At 46.3% G+C, this 25,926-nt stretch overlaps 1 protein-coding gene across 1 annotated transcript in view; it reads right to left on the minus strand.

Annotated features, from left to right (window-relative positions):
* Positions 1–6,737: 6,737 nt before the first annotated feature.
* LOC105739240 overlaps positions 6,738–25,926 on the minus strand; it is a 58,812-nt gene continuing 39,623 nt past the window's right edge. The window contains 2 exon segments of the mRNA XM_012504301.1: positions 6,738–6,854; positions 13,917–14,045. Coding sequence (XP_012359755.1) covers positions 6,738–6,854; positions 13,917–14,045 — 246 coding nt within the window.

Consider the following 25,926-nt stretch of genomic DNA (forward strand, 5'->3'; position numbering starts at 1 on the left):
CTAGGGCAATCCACCCCTCATTGCTGGTCCTTCTGGCCAGGCCTGGGCCTCTCCCAGTAGTCAGCTCCCTTCCATCCAATACTTCCTTTTACTTCTGATGCTTCTGGTGAATAAGCCCTGCAGTCTTTTCAGACACACTCGGACCTGGAGTAGCTTTCCATCTACCCCAGCCTGGCTCTGCCCTTGCCGTGTAGGCAGTTTTGGGGTTTGGGTACTACAGTGGAGGGCCTGGGGGTGGGCAGCAATGGCTCATGCACAGGCAGACGCTTGGAGCCGAGAGCCCTGGGCTGCCTGCTGTGAACAATAACTGAGACCAAACACGACAAGGACAAGGAGGGATCAGGTTGGTGGTACCACAGATGCTTTTGTCCTTTCCGTAGTCCTCAAACTTTCTTATCGTCTCATTGAGGAGAAAGCCCAACAAAAGTGCCGTGAATTCATCAGTCATGGGGGAGACAGACTCATTTTCAAGTGAAGTCTTGGCAAGAATGAAACCGCCTTTGCAAAAATTATAACTGAGGAAATTATGACAGTGAAAGAGATCAGACCTAACCAACTTCATCTTGCTTCTAACCTTTAAGCTGTCCTTGTTTATTCCTGGCCAAAGGATGAACTAATCTTGTGAAGGAATTTAGTTCATGGTTTGACTCTGAAACAATATTGATAATAGCCCTCTCCCTAAAAGACCCCCTTCTTGCCTGGGGACAAGTCTGCCTTTACAGGATGAACAAACCAGCTACAAGATTAGAAATTACGATTTAGGGGTCATGCAGCCTCTGGCTGCAACAGTCTGAACCTCCCAAATTGCTCCTGAGGATAAGCTCACTATTGTAAAGCCTAAGATCAGTGCTTGAGATATTTTGCAGACCCTGAACTGGATGGATCAGCTGACACTACCCACGCCTGGCCCAATTTTTGTATTTTTTTAGAGATGGAGGTCTCACTATGTTGCCCAGGCCAGTCTTGAACTCCTAGGCTCAAGCAATCCTCCCATTTCAGCCTCCCAATGTGCTGGGATTACAGGCATAAGCCATCACTCCCAGCCATAATTTCTCTTACAGAAGTTTCCCAAATAAGTATCAGGCCCCCACAAAAGTTAGATCTGCCCTGGAGGGGGAATTCAGTAAAATTGTACTGAAAGAATAAAAGAATGCATCAGGCCGGGCCCGGTGGCTCACGCCTATAATCCCAGCACTTTGGGAGGCTGAGGTGGGTGGATCACAAAGTCGGGAGTTCAAGACCAGCCTGGCCAAGATGGTGAAACCCTGTTTCTACTAAAAATACAAAAATTAGCCAGGCGTGATGGCAGGAGCATGTAATCCCAGCTATTCGGGAGGCTGAGGCAGAGAATCGTCTGAGCCCAGGAGGCGGAGGTTGCAGTGAGCCAAGATTGTGCCACTGAATTCCAGCCTGGGTGACAGAGCGAGACTCCATCTCAAAAAGAAAAAAAGAATCAATCAATTGATCAATCCAAAGTAATTAGTGTAAAATACAGGCATAAGGAAAATAGTATGTGCAAATACTCTCCTCTCAGCCTCCGGCTCTGCCTGGACATTCGGAAGTTTGCTTGATGAGTCAGCTGTGTTGAGGGGAATCACCTACCTGCTGGCTTTGGCAGGATTGAAATTCACTGGAACTAGAAACAGCCTTTTCTTGGCTTCCCAGCTTGGCCTGCCAGCTTTCTTCTCACCTGCTAATTGAATGAGGTGGCTTGGAAGAGAGAAGTGTGGAGGGCTTGAGTTAACTCCTGCTCCCAAGCCCTTTTTTTTTTTTTCCCCAGACAGGGCCTCTTGCTCTTTTGCCCAGGCTGGAGCACAGTGAAAACACAGCTCACTGCAGTCTTGACCTCCCAGGCTCAAGTGATCCTCTTGCCTTAGCCTCTGAGGTAGCTGGGACTACAGCCATGCACCATCACATCCAGCTAATTTTTAAATTTTTTGTAGAGATGGGTTCTCACTGTTGCCCAAGCTGGTCTCGAACTCCTGGGCTCAAACAATCTGCCCACTTAGGCTTCCCAAAGTGCTGGGATTACAGGTGTGAGCCACTGCCCCTGGCCTCCCAGGCCCTTTTGACCCAATGGGGAAACAGTAGTTGAGAGTATCCTGGGCAAGTGTCAGTTTTCCTCTCTCTGAAATGGATGAAGGCCCCACAGTTTTTTAATAGACTTTGATTTTTAGAGTAGTTTTAGGTTCACTGCAAAAGTGAGAGGAAAGTGCAGAGAGTTCCCCTATCCTCTTACCCTCATCCATGCAAGCCTCCCCCATTATCCACATCCCCCACCAGAGTGGTACATATGTTACAATCGATGGACCTACATTGGCACACCATTATCACCCAAAGCCTATGGTTTACACTGGAGTTCACGCTGGGTGTACACCCTACAAAGACCCCACTTTTTACAGGTTTGTTGTGAGAATTGGACCCTCTATCTGAAATTCCCTGGACTTAATTTGTGGCAGTTGTTAAACAATGCTCACTCCCCTCCCGGTTTTCTTGGAACCTCCCAATAGTAACCTAATTGAATAGGAAGTTTGATCTCATTAAAGAGTTGACTCAGCTTAGGGCTGGCACTGTCCAACCTGTGTCACTACTCTGAGAAATGGCCTTGTCTCCAGACCGGAACTCACCGTAATGTGATCGTCCATCCCCCATCCTTTGTCTCCCGTTTGTCTAAACAATGGAGAAGAAGCCCTACTGTCTGCCCAGGGAACTCGTGATAATTGGTGCACTATACCTAAGTGTTTGCCACGTGGTTGCAAACACCACTGTTTCTTCAGGTGGAACACTGTTCTATAAGTTACAGCACTGAGGGATTCCACCAGTGTGGTTGGCAAGGGCTGGGCTTTAGTTTGAACTTCATGGTGCCTCCTCTGTTATGCAAAGAACTTGGCCAGGGTCCTGAAGTGGGAAACAAGGAGAAGGCCACAGGTCCAAGAGTTTTCTTTTTTGAGACGGAGTCTCACTCTGTCACCCAGGCTGGAGTGCAATGGCGCGATCTCCGCTCACTGCAAACTCCACCTCCTGGGTTCAAGTGATTCTGTGCCTCAGCCTCCTGAGTAACTGGGATTACAGGCGCGTGCCACCATGCCTGGCTAATTTTTGTATTTTTAGTAGAGACAGGGTTTCATCATGTTGATCAGGCTGGTCTCAAACTCCTGACCTCGTGATCCACCCGCCTCGGCCTCCCAAAGTGCTGGGATTACAGGCATGAGCCACTGCGCCCAGCCAGGTCCAAGAGTTTTCTAATCATCAGGAGCCCAAATGGGGCAGACACTGCCAGCTGTTCACCAAAACCCATTTCATCCTTCTCCGATAGTAGGGCTACAATTCCCAGCCTTCCTGTGGAGCGCTGTGGCCATATGACCAAGTCCTAACCAACTGCATGGGAGGAAGTTGTGGGTGTCACTTCCAGGCATGGCTCAGGAGACATTGCTCAGTGCTTCTCCCTTGAGCTTCTTTCTCCTTTGGACTGACTGGAGCCAGGCCTTGATGGCCCATCTTTGACCATGCAGATGATGATAATGACCTGTACATGGCAAAACCATCTGCTACCATAGATGACTCTATGGAGTAGAGCTCACCTATCCATCTTGGACTGATTTGTGGGAGAGAAATAAACTCCCTTGTTTGAGTCCTTGCATTTTATAATGCTAAAATTAATGAGATATCATTTACACATGGTGAATTACACAAATCTTAAGTGTACAGTTTGCTGGATTTTAGCAAAAGTATACACCCCTATAACCACCAGCCTAAACACTATATAAAATACTCCCATCTTCCCTGTAAGTTCTGTCGTTACCCTTTCTAGGCCATCCCTACCTCTGTCCCCACCCCCCAGGTAAACACTGTTCTGATTTCTCTCAACTTAGTTTTGCCTATTTTTGAACTTCATATAAATGGAACCATACAGTATGAACTTTTCTGTATCTGGCTTCTCTCATTCAACATAATGTTTTTGAGACTGATCCATATTGTTAAATGTTTTCAGGAATTTTCTTGTTTATTGCTGAGTAAAATTCCCATGTATGAATATACCAAAAATTGTTTATCCATTCTCTTATTGATGGACATTTGGATTGTTTCTACTTCTTGGCTATTATGAATAAAGTGGCTACAAGCAGGCTTTAAACAATTCTTTTTGTAGACTTTTTTTTTCTTTTTTTTTGAAATGGAGTCTCGCTCTGTCACCCAGGCTGGAGTGCAGTGGCATGATCTTGGCTCACTGCAACCTCCGCCTCCCGGGTTCAAGCGATTCTCCTGCCTTAGCCTCCCGAGTAGCTGGGACTACAGGCGCCCACCACCACGCCCAGCTAATTTTTGTATTTTCAGTAGAGACAGGGTTTCACCATATTGGCCAGGCTGGTCTCGAACTCCTGACCTTGTGATCCGCCCATCTTGGCCTCCCAAAGTGCCGGGATTACAGGCGTGAGCCACCGCACCAGTCTGACTTACTTTTTTTTTTAATCTCTCTTAGACAGATACCTGAGAGTAGAACTGTTGGGTCACAGCTGAGAAGCATATTAAACTTAATTAGAAACTGTGATACAGTTTTCCAAACACTCCTGTCAGCATGTGTGGGTGTGCCATTTGCTTCACATCCTTTCTAACACAAATCCTTTTCAATTTTAGCCATTCCATGCAGTGGCAGAGAGCCATCGCATTTTTAGGACTTTTTTTTTTTTTTTGAAATAGTGTCTCACTCTGTCAACTGGTGTGAAGTGCAGTGATCATGGCTCACTGTAATCTTGAACTTCTGGGCTCAAGAGATCCTCCCGTCTCAGCCTCCAGAGCTGCTAGGACTGCAGGCACATGCCACTGCACCCAGCTAACTTAATTTTTTTTTTTTTCGTAGAGACGGAGCCTTGATACGTCACCCAGGCTGGTCTTGAGCTCCTGGCCTCAAGCAATCCTCTTGCCTTGACCTCCCAAAGTGCTGGGATTACAGGCATGGGTCACCACACCTGGCCCATCTTTAGGACTTTTTTTTTTTTTTTTTTTTGGGGGGACGGAGTCTCGCTCTGTCGCCCAGGCTGGAGCACAGTGGCGCAATCTCGGCTCACTGCAAGCTCCGCCTCCCGGGTTCACGCCATTCTCCTGCCTCAGCCTCTCTGAGTAGCTGGGACTACAGGCGCCCGCCACTATGCCCGGCTAATTTTTTGTATTTTTAGTAGAGACGGGGTTTCACCGTGGTCTCGATCTCCTGACCTAGTGATCCGCCCACCTCGGCCTCCCAAAGTGCTGGGATTACAGGCGTGAGCCACCGCGCCCGGCCAGGACTTTTTTTTTAGCAGCAGTTTCACTGTTATCCTAACACACGCAAAGTAGACATGGGAAGAAGGAGGAATGTATGTGCTTGAAGGTCAGTGGTCACGTTTGTTCCTATGCAGCCTGGCTGCGGGCCTCATGAGGAGGCCTTGGCAGGTAATACTGGTTAATTATCTAATAAAGCAAAGGCAGATAGGGTCAGAGAGACCTCAGTATAAATTCCAGATCTCCCAAGCCACTAGACCGTGACAAGTCACCTATTCCCTCTGTGTTGAGTTCCCGCCACGTAAAACGAAGATAATAACGAACATACCTCGTGGTGTTATTCCAAGGCCTTAGTAACATGCTGCACAGGGGCACTTGGCATGCTGGAGGCTGGGCGCCAGTCACAGCTCGGATTCTACGGCAGGACTCCTGCTGCTGGAGGATGAGCAAGGGAGATGCAGAGCCCCAACCTCTGGACCCTCATTCTTGACCTTTCAGTGGGTTTGGGTTAAGAGAAGCCTGTCCACCAGCATAGCACTGCATCCTTGTGGCTGACTTTTCATACAAAGCTGGTGGAAGTTCATGAGGTGAGTTGGAAGTTGACCCAACACGAGCTGTGGCACCAGAAGTTCTGATACAAGTGAGGTTGGGAGTGACCAAAAGAAGTCCCCATTGAAGTTGGGCTGGTGGCAGGGAGCAAGGGGGATCACCCATGAAGGAGGCCCAGGAATCCAGGTAGGAGACAGCAAGTGGTTTACTTGGGTGGTCTAGTGATGTTGCTTTAGGGAACACCATGCTTTTTGGAGACACGGGAAGGATCTAGATGTCTAACACTAGGAATTTGGTTAAATAAGTGATTTGTGTGTGGGTGTAATACTTTGAAGTCATGAAAATGATGCTGAAGGTGGGTGTTAATGTATTGGGAAAGAAAATCACCATTTTTTTTACACCATTAAGGGATAAAGATATATACCTTATATACCTTTATACCTTAGCAATTTGCTTTGTTCCTTAACAAGTGGTGGTCCTTTTTTAGTTAAAACTCAGACACACACTACACACACACACACACACACACACACACACACACACACGAATGGCTGGGAGAATATACTCCAGGGCCCCTGTGGCTATCTCTGGGTAATAAGATAATATAAATGATCTTGCTTTTTCTTTCTTCGTGATTATCTGTATTTTCTCAATTCTAACACGCATGAATTTTGTAATTAGAAATTCGAGTTGGCATTTCACACTACAGGGTATTTAGACCTGATCATGGCAAAGGAGGCAGTTTTTAAAGGAAAGGCAATGCATGGTGAAATGGAATTATGTGCCCAAATCATTTCTTTCATTATTCGAGGTGAATGTGTTTGTCACTGCTAAGCTGTTGAAGATGACACTCACTTCAGACTGCGAAGAACATGGATGAATAACCTGGAAGTGATCCAGGCATCCCTCCTCACAGGACGGTGTGAGGTTGGAGCTCAGTAAGGCTCAGGCGGACCCAGAGTAGATGTCAGGGCCTTACATGCCAGCTTCCACGTGATGGCGATGTCTGTGGGGTTCGTTGTCCATTTTCTCTTCATGTGAGGGTTCTGTGGCTGAAAGGATGGCGCGGATTCTCAGACAGCCCCAGAGCACAGGAGAGGCCGGAAGACTCACAGGCAGGCACAAGGGTGGTGCATGTTAATGCCTTCCAGGATGCCTAGGTACCCAGGAGCAGCTCCGGGGGAGTATCAGAGCTGAAAATTGGGTCAACAGGTGCTTGCTTTTGTTTTAAATCAAGGCAAGTGGATTTTGTATTCTCTGTGTACAAAAAGATTGTTTTTGGTAAAGAAATTAGAAAATGTTGATAAGTTGCTGTTTTAGAGATGAAGAGTCATGGAACCTTTGCACTGAAAGGAACCTAGGAGAGCATCTGACCCAACACTCCCATTTCACAGAAGACTCACCCGAGGCTCAGAGATGTTAAGAGATTTCTCAAGGTCATGTGTAGTTGGTGGTAGATCAGGGCTAGAATCCAATTCCATGACTTCAAGTTTGTCATTCCTCCTGGCTTCCCCACTGGTATCAGTTAAGACGTTTAAAATACAAACTATGTTAATGGGAAAAGTGACGTTCCTAACCCAACTGAAAGTCCACAGGATGGTGGCCCCTAAGTGTTGTAAGACGGCAGCTCAGGGAGACCACTGAGTTCCCAGGTTCGTTCACCCCCTCACTGTGCCTTAGTTTCATCCTCAGGCTAGTCCCCCACATGGTCACACGTGCATCACGGACTTCCCCTTCAGCCTCCATTTAGGTCACGTGCTTACCCCTAGACCAATAACGGCTACCAGGGAAGACCAAGCTCTGATGCACTTCCCCTGACCAGCTCCCACCTCCTGAGCTGGGGCTGGGTCTGCAGGGGAGCAGATACCTGAACAAAATTGGAGTTTTGATAACAACAAAGAAAATACAATTTTACTTAAAATGATCCAAGGGGACACTGAGTCAGCCATTCATGAAGCTGAACATCATTTCAAGGGACGCTGGCTCTGGTATCATGGTGAATGCCAAGGAGAAGGGCAGCCGCATGAGATCCCAAAGGAAAGCCCGGGAGTCACACAAGTGGAGCACAGCAGCAACTCCCCTCCACCGCCTGCCCTTGGCTTTGGTCTTGCCAGGGAACAGCTGATGCCGACTAGATGATGCAACCAGGAAGTGAGTATCCTGTCTGCTCCTTGTTCTGTGCTGTCTGTGTGTCCTAGCTTGCCACCCCAGATCAAGGCATCCCTTAAAAGCCCCTGGGTCCAAGCATCCAGATGCTCAGTGAACACAGTGCTCTAACTCCATCTTCCACTTTCCATTAAGAAGTCAATGACTCTCATTCAATACAACTCCATCTTCCGCTAACCCCTAAAAGGAATTTACATTCTGCTCATTTCACTTCCCATTATATTGTATTAATTTTCCCCTCATTAAACCTTTTAAACCCAATATTTTCAATGTTTCAATATATTCCATTGAGTTAATAATAGAGCTCTACTCTTGCAAAAAGCATTTCTACATTTCAGGGCATTCATTTAGACTGTTTCCAAACTTTTCTTTTCATAAACAAATGCTGCCACTAATATTCTTATATCTAAATTTTTATCCTATATCTCTGATATCATCGAGCTATATTTCTAGAAGTGTCTTTCTAGTATGAAGTATAGGAACATTTTCATAAATATTGTTAAATTTCTTTCCATATTTTGGAAGACTATCATTAGAAGGATACCTGTTACACTGCACACTTGTCAACATTGTAAACCATTGGTCTTTGATCATTGACGCTTTCATGGGTCCCAAATTCTTTTTTCCAAAATGCCATTTTAGTGAAAGCTCTTAGAATTGGCTTATGCCTTTTGTTTTGTTATTCCAAGTGATACGTGATACTCTCAGAAGGCTCTCTCCTTTGATTTTCCAACACCCTTTCCCTTCCTCTAGTAAACACACCCTACTTAGGCTGCAAGTGGTGGAATCCCTGGAAGCCTACACTCGGAAATCAGCCCAGCATATTTCTAGGGAGTGAGTTTTTCTGAGAACAGTAATTCCAGCAAGCTGAAACTTACTGAGCATCCTCTGCCTGAGGAAGACACAGTTATCCAGTTGAGTTGGTGTCTTGGGGCCCACACACCTGGGAGGCAGGTAGGTGCCCACGGCGGGGCTGCAGGAGGCCAGGACAAGCAGTGCTGGGAGATGCTTAGTGTGATAGATGATTACAAAAACCTTGGAACTGAAGGTCAAAGGCAGGAATATGGGCATGAATGAAGCCAGGAAGCTACTTCCCAGAACAATCAGGCTGTTGCTGAGAATGATAATAATAATGCAATAATTATGATTTACTGTCTACTATTTGCTAGGCATTTTATGTACGTTATTTTGTTTCTTTCCTACAGCAACTCCAGGGGATTTATACTATTTATGTCCCCGTTTTGCAGAGATGTGAAATAATGTTCCTAATGCCACCCAGCAAGTTAGGGGCAGAGGGAAGGAAGTTTGAGCCTTGGCAGCCTGGGCCTGTCGTTCCCACTGTGCCCCTCCCGAGACGGGAGCCCAGACAGATGGCTGAATGAGCTATGGTGAGTGGCAGGCACAGAGGCCACCATCAGGGTTTCTCTGTGACAAGTGTGTGGGGCTGAGACCTCCCACAGAATGCTTCAGGGTGGACCTGGACCATGTGGGGTTTACAAGGATCAAGTTCTGCTAATTAACATGTCATGTGAAGCTGCGGTACTCCACACTGGGCTGGGTGCAAAACATGAGCCTTGCCCTCTGAGGAGTTTACTATCTAATAGGGAAGAGGAGAAAGTCCACAGACACCTAGAGGCACCAAAAGACTCTTGGGAGATTTGCGAAGAAAGTGCTAAGACGAGTCGGGCGCAGTGGCTCACGCCTGTAATCCCAGCACTTTGGGAGGCTGAGGTGGGTGGATCACGAGGTCAGGAGTTTGAGACCAGCCTGATCAACGTGGTGAAACCCCCATCTCTACTAAAAATACAAAAATTGGCCAGGCGTGGTGGTGCATGCCTGTAATACCAGCTACTCAGGAGGCTGAGGCAGGAGAAGCACTTGAACCCGGGAGGCGGAGGTTGCAGTGAGCCGAGATCGTACCACTGTACTCCAGCATTGGTGACAGAGTGAGACTCCATCTCAAAAAAGAAAAGAAAAGAAAAGCAAGTGCTAAGACGGGCATCATAGGGAGTCAGGGAGGTCCTGAAAGAAGGTGGCATTTGAGAAAGTGAAGAAGAGCTGGGGAGGTTTCAACGGGCAGAAAAGGTGGTGAAGACATGCCTATCAGCTTATCTGTGGCCTGGGAAGGCTACGAGGAAAGCCAGCAACCCTTAATTGCTCCAGGACTAAGTGCTGAAGGGGCCTTTTAAAGCCTGGATCTGAGAGATCACTCTTTGAGTCTCCAACTGGGAACAGTGACTAGTTAAGCTATCAGTCAAGAAGCTGCCAGCACTTCACTTGGACTGAAAAGCAATTCCCAGTGGAGCCCTTGTGGGCCCAGGGAGATGGGCTTCACAAAATCTCTCCCACCTGTGGGTCACCAGGCTGGCTCTGTTCCCATGCAATAGGTTGTTGGGAAAATGGTCCTTGCCAGAGTGGCAGATGGCCCTTTTATCAGGACTAGTACTTCAGCTGCCAGACTGATTTCTTTTTAAGGTTTATTTTTATTAAAAGCTAAGTGAAGCAGTCTGAGGCAGCACTGTGCAATAGAACTTTCTGTGATGGTGGAAATGTTCTATGCTATGTTCAGTGTGGCAGTCACTAGTCACATGGAGCTATGTAGCAGCTGAAATGTGACATATGCCACTGAGATAATGAATTTTTCATTTCACTTAATTTCAATTCATGTATGCTAGTGGCTACTGTATTGGACAGTGTATGGCTGAGGGATCTTGGGGTGAAATGAAGAATCATGCAAATTTGCCAACAAATTTGCAGAAACAGCTTATCTAGTCACGTGTGATGTTTACAGGGTCCTGGTCATACAGAGTAGGAGAATCTTACACCGTGTTTCGAAAGGGGACACGCAAACATGTATTCTCCTGTCTAATTAATAGGTGTGCTATTCTATTGACCCTGTATGCTAGTAATCAGATGCAGGGGTGACCAGCCAACTTGGGTGTGCAAAGTATAGAATAGAAAAGAAAAGAAATGCTTTGAGATCTGTAACTAAAAATTTCAAGATGTTGCTTTTGATAATTGTGTTGTTGTTGTTGTTACTGTCCTAAAGACAGCTATATTTTCCCCCTTTGATCACAGACCATCGAGTTTCATCTTTCTTTTCTGGGGGGCAGGGGAATAAAGAATTCCTTTTTTTCTTTTCTTTTTTTTTTTTTTTTTGAATACAGGGTCTTGCTCTGTCACCCAGGCTGGACTGCGGTGGTATGATCTTGGCTCACTGCAACCTCTGCCTTTTGGGTTCAAGAGATTCTCCTGCCTCAGCCTCTCAAGTAGCTGGGATTACAGGTGCATGCTACCACACTCGGCTAATTTTTGTATTTTTAGTAGAGATGGGGTTTTGCCTGTTGGCCACGCTGGTCTCGAACTCCTGACCTCAGGTAATTCATCTGCCTCAGCGTCCCAAACTGCTGGGATTACAGGCATGAGCCACTGCGCAGCCAAGAATTCCTTTCTTAGTGAGCATAATAATAGCTAGTCTTCATTGAGTGCCTACTGTGTGCCACGTGCCCTACATATGTTATCTTTTATACTCACATAAACACCCTACGATGGGTATTACTGAGACCATTTGCATTTGAGAAAACTGAAGCCAAGAGGAGGTAAACAATCTTATGAGTGCTGGAGTTCCAAATTATGTATTCTTCATGTTGAGTCCATCTTTTAGAACACAATACAGTAACCCCCCTGTAAGCCGGAGGTGGTAAAATCCCTGGAAGCCTGCACTCAGCAATCAGCCCGGCTTATTTCTAGGGAGCTAGTTTTTCTGAGAATTCCAGCCAGCCAATTCTGGAATCTCCGACACCTTAAATTTCCAAATACAAAAAGGAGCTTGACCTGCACTTCGCATAGTAATCACAGGACTGTAAATGATCAGAGCAGGATGGGAAGTTGGAGATCTTCTTGTCAAAATACTTATTTTACAGATGAGACTCTGAAGCCAGTGTTTAGTATTTGCCAGGCCCTGACTAGCACCACTGACCAGCAAGTTAGCCTCAGGGGAAGGGGATGGGGCGGGCTAATTACTTGTAATAATTTATGTTGAATCTACCATTTGGTTCAGTTCCAGAGTGGAGTCACAGTTAACTGTGCAACCCAAAGTAGTTTCAAAACCCTTGGGAAAACTCCCCCATTACCTCCAGATCTTCCTAATTCTATTCTTATTCTCTTTCCCCCTCATTCTATAACATTTTTATTATATACATTGACTTAATTTCTTCCCTAACTCCCCCATCTCTCTAATTTGCTCCTTTTTGCCCTTTACAAAAAACCAAGAAAACCATATTGTCTGGGCAGATTCTTTCTTTGAAGAGCTGGGGTTCAGGAGAAGGGGAGAGAATGAAAACTCTGGCTGGCAAAGCTGGAGTCCTCTGGATCGCTCAGGGTGTGGGCCCAGGCTGAGAACATTCACGTGAGCAATTTCCATTCCATCTCAGTACAAAACACAAATGTGACATGTGACTAGGGAAGACCAAGAAGTCAGCTATACCTTGCTGTGGTCAGCAGTTAGTGGCCAACCCAATAAGCCATTCCTTCACACCTTTTTCTTGCTAGTAAAACCCTGATTTGATTTGAGTAACAGTGACCGATTCAGATGATGAAACATTACTAGTCTAAGCTAACCATGACTAGCTTGCTCCCTTTTACCAGCTAGTTGATTTACCAAGCTCCCTTGCAGCTGGTGGTGGCAATGAGGTCTGGTTTGGCCCAGGACACTGGCAGACAAAATAATGGCATCCCCAGGATGTCTGCATCCTAATCTTCAGAACCTAAGACTAAGTTACATAGCAAGGAGGAATTAAGGTCGTAGATGGAATTAAGTTTGCTAATCAGCTGAAAGGAAAATAGGGAGATTATCCTGGTGGGCCCAGTATAATCACAAAGGTCCTGAAATATTGAAGAGAGAGGCCGAAGAGAAGTCAGAGAGAAGCAGCATGGTAAAGGCTCAACCAGCCATTGATGGCTTCAGAGATGGAAGGGGTCATGAGCCAAGGAATGCAGGAAGCCTCTAAAAGCTAGAAAAGGAGGCTGGGCCTGGAGGCTCACACCTTGTAATCCTAGCACTTTGGGAGACTGAGGCAGGCAGATCACAAGGTCAGAAGTTCGAGACCAGCCTGGCCAATATGGTGAAACCCCGTCTCTACCAAAAATACAAAAAAATTAGCTGGGTGTGGTGGCGCACACCTGTAATCCCAGCTACTCAGAAGGCTGAGGCAGGAGAATTGCTTGAACCTGGGAGGCAGAGGTTGCAGAGAGCTGAGATTGCATCATTGCACTCTAGCCCAGGCAACAGTGAGAGACTCCATCTCAAAAAAAAAAAAAAAAAAAAAAAAAAGCTGGAAAAGGCAAGCAAATTGATTCTCCTCCTTAGAGCCTCTAGAAGGAACATCGTCAGCTGACACCTTGATATTAGCCCTGTAAAACCCATTTGGGATGTTGACCTCCAGAACTAAAAGATAATACATTTGGGTTGTTTTGAGCCAATAAGTTTGTCACAATTTGTTACAGCAGCAGTAAGAAACTAACACAGACAAATAAGGGAAATTCTGCAGGAGGCCTCTCTAAGCCTTGCTTTTCTGTTAAAAGGAGAAAACATGGCTTGTGCCTCCCTTTCCCTTATTCTTCCTGACTCGAAAATGGACATGATGACAGGGGCTGTGGCAGCCCTCTTGCAACTACTAAGCAACAAGCATGAGGATGAAAAACTATACCAATGATAGTTGAGAGGAAAGAAAGGAAAAACCTGGGAACTTCATTACACTGTTGAGTTACTAAAATCATCTTAGAACTGTGGACTTCCAGGCTCCTTGTTATTTTAGAACAGTAAGTCCTGCGGGTTTAAGTCCTGTGAATTGGATCTTACGTTACTCGCACAGTTTATCAGGGTTCTTACTGTATAGAAAATGGGCATGAGCCAAAAAAAGAAAAAGAAGGAAATTGTGTGACTTAACCTGCAGGGCACAAAAGGGGGTGGGGGCCATGGGACCATAAAGAGCTCGCATTCCTAAGGCATTAGGCAAAGCTAGACTGACTCGAGCTCTCAGCCCCTCCTCGAAAAGCCCAATTTCTTCACCTGGGGTCTGCAGAGGAAGTGGGGCTTCCAGCAACTCTCACACCTGAGGAGGCAGCCAGACTTCCCCGGGGCAGGTCCTGAAAGGTGGACTCCTGCCACCTGACCACAATTTGAGGCTGGAGACTGAATTATAAGGGATCCTCTAATCCCCCCTGAAAATTCAGAGAAACAGGACCAGCATGTCTCCCCGCAGCTTCTCCAAAGGCTGCAGGGGAGAGAAGGCAGGGTCTTCCCCTCTCCAGATGGGGCAGGGAGCTGCCAGCACATTCTCTGAGGCAGTGAAGCCCAAGATCCTGTTGTTGAACAAGATAAATTTCTTTACCTGGCGCCAGGCAACACTCTACATCCCAGACACTGATGACCTTTGCAACGCTCTTCATCCCAGACACTGATGACCTTCCTCTGCAGAGGAGTGTGCAGTGAAGGGAGCTGGGGGGTGGTGAGGTATGCTGGAAATGGCAGCATTAAGGGGCCTTGAGTGGAGCCCCAAGAACCGGCTTCAGATGTTTCTCAGAATTTTATTTACCTCTCTCAGCCCGGGACCCTCAGATCCTGCTGGAACTCCAGATAAAGGGGAGCTGGTGCTGAAGCCAGGGATCTGAAATAACAACAGCTGAGGAAGATCCATGCTGAGCGCCCGATGGAGGGTCTCTAGTCAGTTTCCCCACCCTCAGCTGCTGCATATAACCTAGGGTGCAGGGGAAGGTGGCAGAGGACCTGGATTTGGTGTCCTGAGTTCCTCCCTCCTATCTAGGTGGCCTTAACCCACAGAGCTCATTCTTCATCTGTACTCCTCATCCAGGACATGCCATTCTTGTAGCAAAAGCAAAGGAGCAATGACTGAACCACGTGCCGGTAACTGTGAGCTTCTGTGATTTCTTCACTCTGGATGAGCCGAAGCAAAGCACACAGCCAGATCTGATGTCCACAGTGAGGGATGTGTATGTCTCCCACAGAGTGGGGCCCTGAATAGTTGGGAAAAATATCATTTCCCATAGAAACTAATACATTTTTAAAATATGATGATCAAATAAAATGCATCTATGTACTCAATTAGACCTGCAGGAGGCCACCAGGCACTGCTGGTGTGGACGTTAGGACTTGGAGTCAGAGAGAACTACACTCAAATCCCAGCTCTGCTGCCCACTAGCTTCGTGAACCAGGGTAGCCTCACAAAATTCCTGGACCTCAGTCTCCCCTCTCTTTTTATTTTTTTGAGACGGAGTCTTACTCTGTCACCCAGGCTAGGGTGCAGTGGCATGATCTCGGCTCACTGCAGCCTCCGCCTCCTGGGTTCAAGCGATTCTCCTGCCTCAGCCTCCTGAGTAGCTGAGATTACAGGTGCCTGTCACCACGCCCAGCTAATTTTTGTATTTTTAGTAGAGACAGGGTTTCACCATGCTGGCCAGGCTGGTCTTGAACTCAAGAACCTCAAATGATCTCCCTGCCTCAGCCTCCCAAAGTGCTGGGATTATAGGCATGAGCTACCACCACCACACCTGGCCTCCTCTCTCTTTTAAAGGGGCTATGAGAATACTTACCCCCTGGATGATGGGCACAGAGCACCAGGCACAGCACCAGCCCTGCGTGGAGTCTCAAGACAAGGAAGTTCCTCTTGATGTGGACATGGGCTCAGGGGCTGGAGCAGGATCCTTAAATTCACAGAATGCAAAGAGCAGACCCATGTGGAAAACAGATGGTGATTTCTCAAAAAGTTACACCTGGAGTTACTGTATGATCCAGCAATTCCATTTCTGGTTATATACCCAAAATAATGAAAGCAAGATCTCCAACAGATATTTGGACGTCCATGTTCATGGCAGCATTATCCACAATAGCCAAAAGGTGGAAGCAATCCAAATGGCTATCAATGGATGAATGGATAAACAAAATGTGGTATATCCATATCATGGAATATTATTCAGTCTTAAAAAGGGAAGAAATTCTGACACATGCTCACCAAGGATGAACCCTAAGGACATTATGCTGAGTGAAATAGGCCAGTCATAGAATAAAAAATACTGTATGTTTTACTCGTATGAGGCACCTAGAGTAGTTAAGTTCATAGAGACAGAAAGTGGAATCATAGTTATGAGCAGGTGGGGGAAAAGGAAGGGGGAGTTATTGTTTAATGTGTATGGTTTTAGTTTGGGAAGATGAAAAAGTTTTGGAGATGGATGGTGGTGATGCTTGCACATTAGTGTGAAGGTACTTAGTGCCACTGAACTGTACACTTAAAAATTGTTAAAATGGTAATTTTAAGTTATGTATATGTTACCACAATTTTTTTAAAACACAGAACCGTACGTTTTAGGTACACACCAGTCTCCAGATGGAAGCTGCCCAGTGCTGTCCAGCGCCTCCAGGCTTACAGGAGTTCGTGGCCACATCTCTCCCTTGGGATCCTGTGGGCTCTTGCAGGAAGCTACTCTGGCAAATGTGGAAAACAGAGGTATAGAGGAGAGGTATTGGATGCAGAATTATGATGCCAAATGTGTCCTCCAACTTCCTCCAACTTGCTGTGTTGCAATTCAGCAGCAAGCTTCTTTCCCGGCACTTCTCTCACACTTGTCCATTCATTCATTTATAAACAAATATTTACTGAGAGTGTACTAAAATGCCAGACTCTGTTCTAGGCTCTATAGTCAATTAAAAAAAAAAAACAGAAAGGAAAATAATTCCTCCCCTCATTGAGTTTACATTGTAGTGGAAGAGAGAAACAAGAAACATAAAAGAATAGTTTGTTAAAAAGTAAGCAGCATAGCTTATGTTAGTGTTATTGGGAAGAAATAGAGCAGTCACACCGGATTGAGAAGGCTGGGTGAGGAAGGCACTTGCCATCTAAATAGAGTGGTGAGGGCAAATCGAAAAACAAGATGACTTTTGCGTGGTGGGTGGGGGATGTGATAGTTTTATTGGGATATAATTCACATATGTGATGATTAATTTTATATGTCAACTTGACTGGGCAAAGGGTATCCGGACAGCTGTGAAAGCATTATTTCCGGTGTGTCAGTGAGGGTGTTTCTGAAAGAGATTAGCATTTGAATAGGTAGATCCAGTAAAGAAGATCACCCTCACTGATCCCAGTGGGCATCATCCCATCTTTTGAAGGCCTGGAAAGAACAAAAAGGTGGAGAAAATGAACATTTTCTTCCAGTTTGAGCTGAGACATCATCTTCTCTGGCCCTGAGACATCAGAGATCTTGCTTCTCAGATTTTTGGACTCATGCCAGGACTTATACACATTATTAGCTCCCTAATTCACAGCCCTTCAGATTTAGACTGAATTACACCATCAGCGTTTCTGGGTCTTTAGCTATTAATAGCAGACAGCAGATCATGGGACTTCTTGGACTCCATAATTGAGTAGTCAATTCCTATAATAAATCTCTTCATATATGTGTGCATATATATATATATTCTATTGATTTTTGAGCTCTAGAGAACTCTGACTGATGCTAAACTGTCTTAGTCCACTTTCTGCTGCTATCAGAGAGTACCATGGGCTGGGTAATTTATAAAGAAAAGAGACTTATTTGACTTGTAGTTCTGGAGGCTGAAACATCAAAAAGCATGGTGCTGACCTCTGGTGAGAAGCTCCATGCAGCAATATTCCATGCTGCAGTACCACATGGTGAGCACGTGTGCATGCAGGACAGAAAACATGGGGGCTAAACCTATCCTTTTACCAGAAGCTGGCTCCTTGGAACCCTAACCCAGTCTTGCAATAACAGCATTAATTCATTCATGAAGGCAGGGCCCTCATGATCTAATCACCCTCAAAGCTCCCACCCACCTCTTAATACCATCACAATGGCAATTACATTTTAAATTTCGAAATAAGTTTTGGAGGGGATATTTAAACCATAGCATACACCATTCACCTGTTTAAAGTATACAACTAAATGTTTTTTAGTATACCCATAGATTTATGCAACCATTACCTCAATCAATTGTAAAACATTCTCATCACCCTGAAAAAAACTCTGTACCCATTAGCTGTCACTCCCCATTCCTCCCTCCCTCCAGCCCTAGGCAACCACTGATCCATTGTCTGTGTCTCTAGATCTGTCAATTCTGGACATTTTATACAAATGGAACATGTGGTCCTTTGTGTCTGGCTTCTGTTACTTAACATAATGTTTTCAACGTTCATGCATGTTGTAGTATGCATCAGGACTTCATTCCTTTATATGGCCAGATAGCATTTCATCATATGGATAGACCACATTTTGTGTATCCATTCACCTGTTGATGGACACTTGAGTTGCTTCCACCTTTTGGCCCTTGTGAACAGTGCTGCTGCGAACATGCATGGTCAAGATTATGTGGAGAGGGTGACTTTCATGCAAAGATGTGAAGAAAGAGATGGAACCAACTAGGTACTGAAGTGTAAGCAACCAAAGTTGGGAGCCTGTGTAGTGTGTTTGAGGAAAAGCGAGGAATCTTCTGCAGCCCCAGTGTTGAGAGTGAGGTGGAGGATGGGAAGAGGAGGACTGAGAGGAGTAGGTGGCCAGATCACGGAAGGTCCTGGGAGCCACTGGGAGGATTTGGGCTTTTACTGGGGTAACATGAGAGCCATTGAAGGATTTTGAGCAGGGAAATGACATAATCCGACTCATGTCCCATCTTCTTTTTATCTTTTTTTCTTTTTTGAGATGGAGTCTCACTCTGTCCCCTCCAGCTGGAGTGCAGTGGCACGATCTTGGCCCACTGCAACCTCTGCCTCCCGGGTTCAAGTGATCCTCCCACTTCAGCCTCCCAAGTGACTGGGATTACAAGCACGTACCACCACACCCAGCTAATTTTTGTATTTTTAGTAGAGACAGGGTTTCACCATGTTGGCCAGGCTGGTCTTGAACTCCTGACCTCAAGTGATCCACCTGCCTTGGCCTCCCAAAGTGCTGGGATTACAGGTGTGAGCCACCATGCCCGGCCCCAGTCTTCTATTTTACCTCAAACAGTTCTCAGAGGTGACAGGAAAGATGAGAAAACATTGCACAGGATGGAGAAAGAGAGGGGAGAAAAGTGTGGAAAGCCCCTAAGAGGCCAAGAGCACCCAAAGGGCAAAGGAGAGGGTAAGTTGAGGGGCCGCACCACCTGAAGCCCTTGAGGCTCGGCATGGTGAGTGCTGGGAGGAGCAGAAGGCAACACTGGGCAGGTGCGAATAGGACAGGCTTCCACGCACCTGTCCTCCTCCTGCAAACACTGGCATGTATTTATCCAGAACTCCCCTGAGAAACACATCCTTGTGGCACCCCAAGGAGGGCAGGTGTTTCTGTGCTCCCAGGTGCTCCACCGCTCATCATCTGCCTTCCCTCCCTCCAACTCCCTCAGCTCACTGTCACTGGGCGTTCACCCCAGTAATGCTACTGAAACAGCTGGTTTGATTACCGAAGATGTTCTAAACTGCCTAAATGCCCCCCTCTTCAGCCTACACAATCTCCCTATTTATGCCCCCAAGGGCTTTGCTACTGAAATGAGGACCAGGCACCAGCAGCATCAGCCTCAACAAGGGATCAGCCCCAGCCCCACGGAATCAATCTGCATCTTGGTGAGATGTCCCGGCTTCACAGGTACAGTTTTATCTACTCATCTTTAGGGGAATGGCTCCTTCCTCCACTTTGTCAAATTAAGGAGTAAGGGCTACTGTCCTTTTACATGATCCCAGGCCTCAGTGACTGTCAAGCAATGTACACTGTAGGGGTTCAGTCAGGATGGTGGAGAAAATTATAAAATAAAACACAAAAGTTTCTTGGAAGGCCAGAAAGTTTTTGCATAGCTTCAGAGAGTTTGGCTGAATGCAGCCTAATCCTCTTTAAGCTATAGCAAGTGTAATTAACATAGGAATGTAGAGGAGTCTATCTAAATAGCTTGTTTATTCATGTGGTTCTAAAACTAACCTCTGATCATTTGCAGGCAGGATGGCACCCTCGGGGAGAAGGCAACCAGGTTGATTACCCTCTAATGACAAACTTGAGATGTTTGTCATCTATTGTGTGCTGAATAAATGCCAGGAGGGCCAGCAAGTCAGGAGCCACAGCTGACAGCAGTCTCCTTAGAGTCTGTAAGTGGCTAGGACTCTCAGCCGGACTGACAAGTATAATATCTGTGTCAGTGTACATTATTCATCTGTCATTGAGTCAGGGTCTGCAGGACAGACCCCCACAGCACACAATTGCTCGACCCTGAATTTTTCTCCTCTGGTCTTCAGGCTGCCGAGGCCAGGTCCTAATGGCTGAGGAAGTCAGGTGGAAGTATGTCCCTAAGGCTGGTCTATCAGTCAGCATTTCTTGGTTGCATGCAGCCTTGTTATTTCCAGCCAAAGAGAATTTATTTGAAGGATATCAGATTTTCAGAGAAATGATGGAAGTCTGAAGAGCCAAGCTTGGGAACAGGTGGGAATCCAGGCCACTGTAAGGCCTAAGACACAAGATAGATAAGAATAATCACAAGTGGAACAGTTTACGCAGACAGAATCCTGAGAGGCAGGACGCTACCCTTCTGTCTTTGTCATTTCATTCTGTTCAAGATTCAAGTTCTAGAGACCCTGCAGATTGGCCCAGCTGGAGGCACAAGCCTGATCCTTAGTTAGGGATGGGCCCCACCAGACTGCATCTCTCAGGGAAGAGTAAATGCCTCAAAAGGAAAACTGCATGCTTTTGAGAGGGGGACATCAACACTGGAAGGCTGCAAAACAACAAGTGCAACTTCAGCCAATATCACTATTCCACACTGGTTGAATTTCAATCCAATAAACCCACTTGACATTGACATTATTGGAGTTGATTTTCACTCCCTTACAATCAAAGAGACCTGACTAATGCCTTGACCCTGTTTCTGCAGTGCCTCCCTCAGTATCAGGAATAGAGCACTCAGTTTTTCCTTTCTCCTTTGTCAGCCACAACTTCTTTGCCTCCTCCCTTGATTTTTCTTTTCTTCCTGAGAACTTATGCTTGTGCATGTCTCGTGGTTTTCTTTTCAAGCCATTTTCTCCTTTTATTTTACACCCTCTCCTTTTAAATATCAGTTATTTCCATGACTTTGTTGTTCATCTCCAATCTACCTCCCTCTTTTGCTGGAGAACTGTGTTTCCAAATATCTAATGGATGCTGGCACACAGGTGACCTGACACATACCTCAATTTCAACATATTCAACATATTTACAACTGAATTCATCATTTTTTCTCGTAAACATCCTCTGCTTTTCATATTTCCAATTTTGAGTCCTGTATTTTCTGTTTATATCTCCTCAACACGAGCTTTTGCAATTTAAAAATCTCCTTGGGCTTTTTCTTCATGCCTAGTTCCCATTTTCAGCCTGTCACTAGGTATTATTGATTCTGCCTCCAGAATTTCTTTGAAATCTGTCTTTTTTTCTCTACTACTCCTGCTCTTGTTAAGGTCTCTATTTCTTCTTGCCAAGAGGTCTTTTTCACCTGAATTTCCCCACATAGTTGCCAGAATAATCAGCCATATGAGATATTCTCAAAACCAGCCAACGGCTCCCCACTGCCTGCAGAATAAAGTCCAGATTTCTGGGTGTGCATTAAGCGCTGGCCTTCCCTGACTTTCCATCCTTGCGTTTCATTTTAACCCTCACCCTCACCAAATACAATCACATCAGATTTTGCAGCCTTCCCTGATTCTGACAGTGGCCTCTATCATCCCACGCTGGGCCTGTCATCACACAGGGGCCTTCACTGGCATTTCAGCCCCTACCTTCCCACCCATCATCTCCCATCTCCATCTTTGGAAGTCCTATTCACTGTCTATGCTGAACCTGGTCCTTTAAGTCAGACGGATCATTCCATGTGCCCTACACCAGGTAGCCAGTGAAACTGAGGAAAAAATGCAGGCCATAGATCCATGGGTCAACCTAGAAGCTTTGGATGTTCCCGAGCTGTTTGTAGGTGGGCTCCACTCTCACGTGGTCCAAGCTCTAGACTCAGGGATGCTGACTGCAATCTCTAGCCCCTGTTCCCCTGGCTGGTGATCTGCTTGTGCCTCTGCAGCACTTTCCTCCTGTGGCTTCTTTTGACTCACAGCTTCCTAGACCCAACTTCTTCCCATGATCTCAAATAGGAATTCTCTGCCCTGGCTTTGGCTCAGATGAGTCTGTGACCACCATTGGCATCTGTATAGGCCACTTGGCTCCTCTTCTTTGAAGCCTTCCCTGGTTTCTCTAGAGTTGATTAATCTCCTCCGTACACACTTAGCAATTGGCATAAACCTCTGCTTTGGCTCTTACCACGTGTTGCTTTCTGAGACCCTCTGCCTCATCCATTGCACTCCAAGATCTTCCCAGACAGGGTCTTTGCCTTTTAACACCCTGACACTAAGCACCCATCAGCGTAGGAGCTCCACTGGTATTTGCACGGCATCCTAGAATCTCTGCTGCGACTCCAGCAGGTTCCTTGGAGTGGTCAGACTCCCCCTAAAAAGCCCCAGCTGTATTTCACAAGCTTCGTTCGTCCCACCAAGAGACAGACACAGTGGGAGGCCAAGGTCCTGTGTTCCAGAGCCTGCTTCCACACAGCTATATTTAAACAAGCACATTCTCCAGAAAATAGAAAATATTCCTTATTACAAGACCTTGCCTGGTACCCTTCTAGAACATTCATTCGGAATAAGAAAACATCCTTCCATTTAAACTTTTTCAAACCACTTTCATATATGTCAGATCCCAACCACCTTCAAAGGAGGTGGAGCAGGTCATGTCTCATGTGAGAGCTGACATAACCAAAGTTCAGAGAGGTGTAGTGACTTCCCAAGGCCATACAGCTGTTCATGGCAGAGACAGAACTAGAGCCGTATCTGTCTTCCATGTCTCATCTGTTTGGGAATCCTTATTAAGAATTGTTACTTAGGAATATTGCTTCCTCCCCTTTGGAGCTGACTTTCTCCAGATCCACACTGGGAGCCCTGGATTCTGACACAAGCCCTTCAGCTCCTTGACAGTCAGACATCTAGAGCCAAGTGCAGCCTTTGGAGAGGCCACAGCTCCCTTTCCCAGCTCCCTCCCCGTGAAAGAAGGTAGGCTGGGCTATAAATGCTGTTTGGACCACTAAGTCCCTACTTGTTCTACTTCTGAGCATCTGGGAGGATGTCAGCGTTTGCATCCACAAGCTCCAGAGAGTAGGGCTTGGGTCTCTCTGTGCCTAAATGACTCAGCCGTGTAAGTACTACCATCCTGGGTGGCGGAGGGGGGTGGGTGTGGGGAATGCAGCTGGATTACCAAGCACTACTGTTGGTGCTGGACTCAGCAGGACACTGGAATCAGAACACCTTCCCTCTAAGAAAGATGAAAGCATATCTCTGGTAGTGGTGAAGTCTGGCCCGGAAGTCCAGGTCCTTCGAAATGACTGGGGCCTGCCTTGCTTGAGTGTGGCCCTGGCATTTCCAGTTTGCAGTTCTGGAGCTCAGGCCCAGCTCCCCTACCTCCCCACTGTCTTTGGCACTTAGTGAGCATGACAGGCTCCACCCGCTCCCTCCCCCGCACATTTCCGTGGGCTCTGGACCTTCTTTCCAAGCCAAGGTTGGCGGCTGTCATTTTCAAACTCTTCTTCCGGCCTTTCTTCTTGCTTTCGAGTTCAGGCTTTTCCCTTCTTGGGTTTCCCTTCCTCCCTGTCTGTCGGCTTGTGCTGGAGGGAGCAGCTGAAAGCAAGGATGAAGCCAGGTTTTCCAGGCTGACCTTCCTGGGTGAAGATGAGGCCAGGATTCAAGTGCTTTGAATCGTGTGTGTGTGTGTGTGTGTGTGTGTGTGTGTGCATATGTGAGAGAGAGAGAGAGAGTGTGTGTGTGTATGTTTGTGTGTGTGTGTGTGTGCGTGTGTTTATTCCACAAGGAACATCCCCTGAGCTGAACGGGTAACTCTCTGCAGAGAGGGTCATGGTCTCCTATGACTTCAACACCCACCCAGTATTCCAGGCACACACAGTAAGTATTCAACAACAATGTTCAAGGATTATGAAATACAGAATGATGGAAAGAGAACTGACCTGGGAAATTAAGATGCTTGGGTTCTAACCCCAATTCCAGTTGTAGCTTGTTTCACAAGTCCTTTAGCCTCCCCAGACATCCACTTTAAACAATTCCATCCTTACCTCCCATAGGACCAATTAGAGAATGGATTAAATATTTTCTTCTGAGGACCAGAGAGCAGAACGAGGTGGGTAGAAGTTACAAGTCTAAAGGAAAATTAAAAGATCTCAGGACTCCCATGCTCCTTGTGCAAAAAGAGGTTAAGCAGGCAGAACCCCCTTCCAAGTAGCTCTTACTAGCATCTTGTATTAGCCAGATCCCCACAGAAGGGTAAGGCCTCAGGCATCTACAAAGGACCAGTCCCACAGATCATTCATAAGTAAATTATTTTTTTTTTTTGCTGGCCTCCCATAAACAAGGACATGCCAAATGTAACTTTAGGTCTACAATCTAAGTCTAGCTCCTAAAATGAAAGTCTTCCTCATTCCAGACTGATAATGTCAATTACAAGCATACATTCCCAGGTGCAGAACCAAGGGAGCAGTCATTCCTCCCCTACCCAGAGATGTCTGTATGATTGATTCTTCTTTTACTCATTTTTTTCTCTGGAAGCATTCCCCTTATCTTATGTAAAATGTAGATTTTCTGGGCATTAACTAAAGGCTCACAAGAATGTAACCATTCCCTTTACCACCAACCTGGCTGTCTTCCTGCATGCCTACCCCCTTGAAGGAAATGTATAAATACTAAACCTCCTGAAAACCTCTTCAGAAAAATAACCATAGATGTGTGTGCAGCTCATGTTTTTCCCAGACACACGCCAAATCTGGCTTAGTAAACTTGATTGATTGAGACTTTTGCCCACTCACTCATTTCAATTATCACAAGGAAGCAGATTTCAGATCAAAATCAGGAAGACATTTGACACAGTTTGGATATTTGTCTCCACCCAAATCTCATGTTAAAATGTAATCACTATTGCTGGAGGTGGGGCCAGGTGGGGGGTGTTTGGCCCATGGGGACGAATCCCTGTGGCTTGGTGCTGTCTTCACCAGAGTGAGTGAGCTCTTACTAGATCTGATTATTTAAAAGTGTGTGGCACCTCCCACCCCACTCACGTGTGCTCCTGCTTTCGCCATGTGACATGCCTGCTCCCCCTTTGCCTTCTGCCATGATTGTAAGCTTCCTGAGGCCTTACTAGAAGCTGAGCAGATGCCAGCACCATGCTTCTTGTACAGCCTGCAGACCTGTGAGTGAATTAAGTTTATTTTCTTTATAAATTCCCCAGTCTCAGATATTTCTTTATAGCAATATAAGAACGGCCTAATACAACATTCCTACTAACCAAAGTCCATTCTACAGACTTCCTAATCAAGCAGAGAGCCTTCTGTTCTGAAAACTACTCCAACCAGAGAGATTGATCATCTGACAAGTAGTCTTGCTTGAGAGGGACTGCCTTCTGGACCATGAAGTGGGAGCCTACATTTTGGTGTATGTAGAGGGCTTTGGGGAGATCTGTGTGAGGCTGCAAGTATGCTGGCCTTTCTGTACATTTTCCAGAAGCTTGTTCAGGCCCAGGGACAGGAGATGGGTACTGAAATCTAGGGGAAAGCAAACTGACAACCTGGGCTCTGGCATCACGAATGGCCTTGCCATCTCCAGCAGCACCTTGAGTCAAGAGCTTCTGTGTCTTCCCAGTGGGCAGACTCCAATGGGAATGACGTCTCACAATGTGAGAGGCTCTGGCCGTGCCCAGTGCTCCAAAGGGAAGAGGATGATGGACAGACTGGCCACTCACAAAGCTGCAAGCGCCTGGGCAGAGAGGACTACTGCCTTCAACCATGAAATCTGACCCTGCAAAGTCTGTGTAAGTGGAGCCTCCTCTCTACCTCCCCTAGGA

The sequence above is a fragment of the Nomascus leucogenys genome, chromosome 1a (genome assembly GCF_006542625.1).
Source record: "Nomascus leucogenys isolate Asia chromosome 1a, Asia_NLE_v1, whole genome shotgun sequence".
In the NCBI taxonomy this organism is placed as follows: domain Eukaryota; kingdom Metazoa; phylum Chordata; class Mammalia; order Primates; family Hylobatidae; genus Nomascus; species Nomascus leucogenys.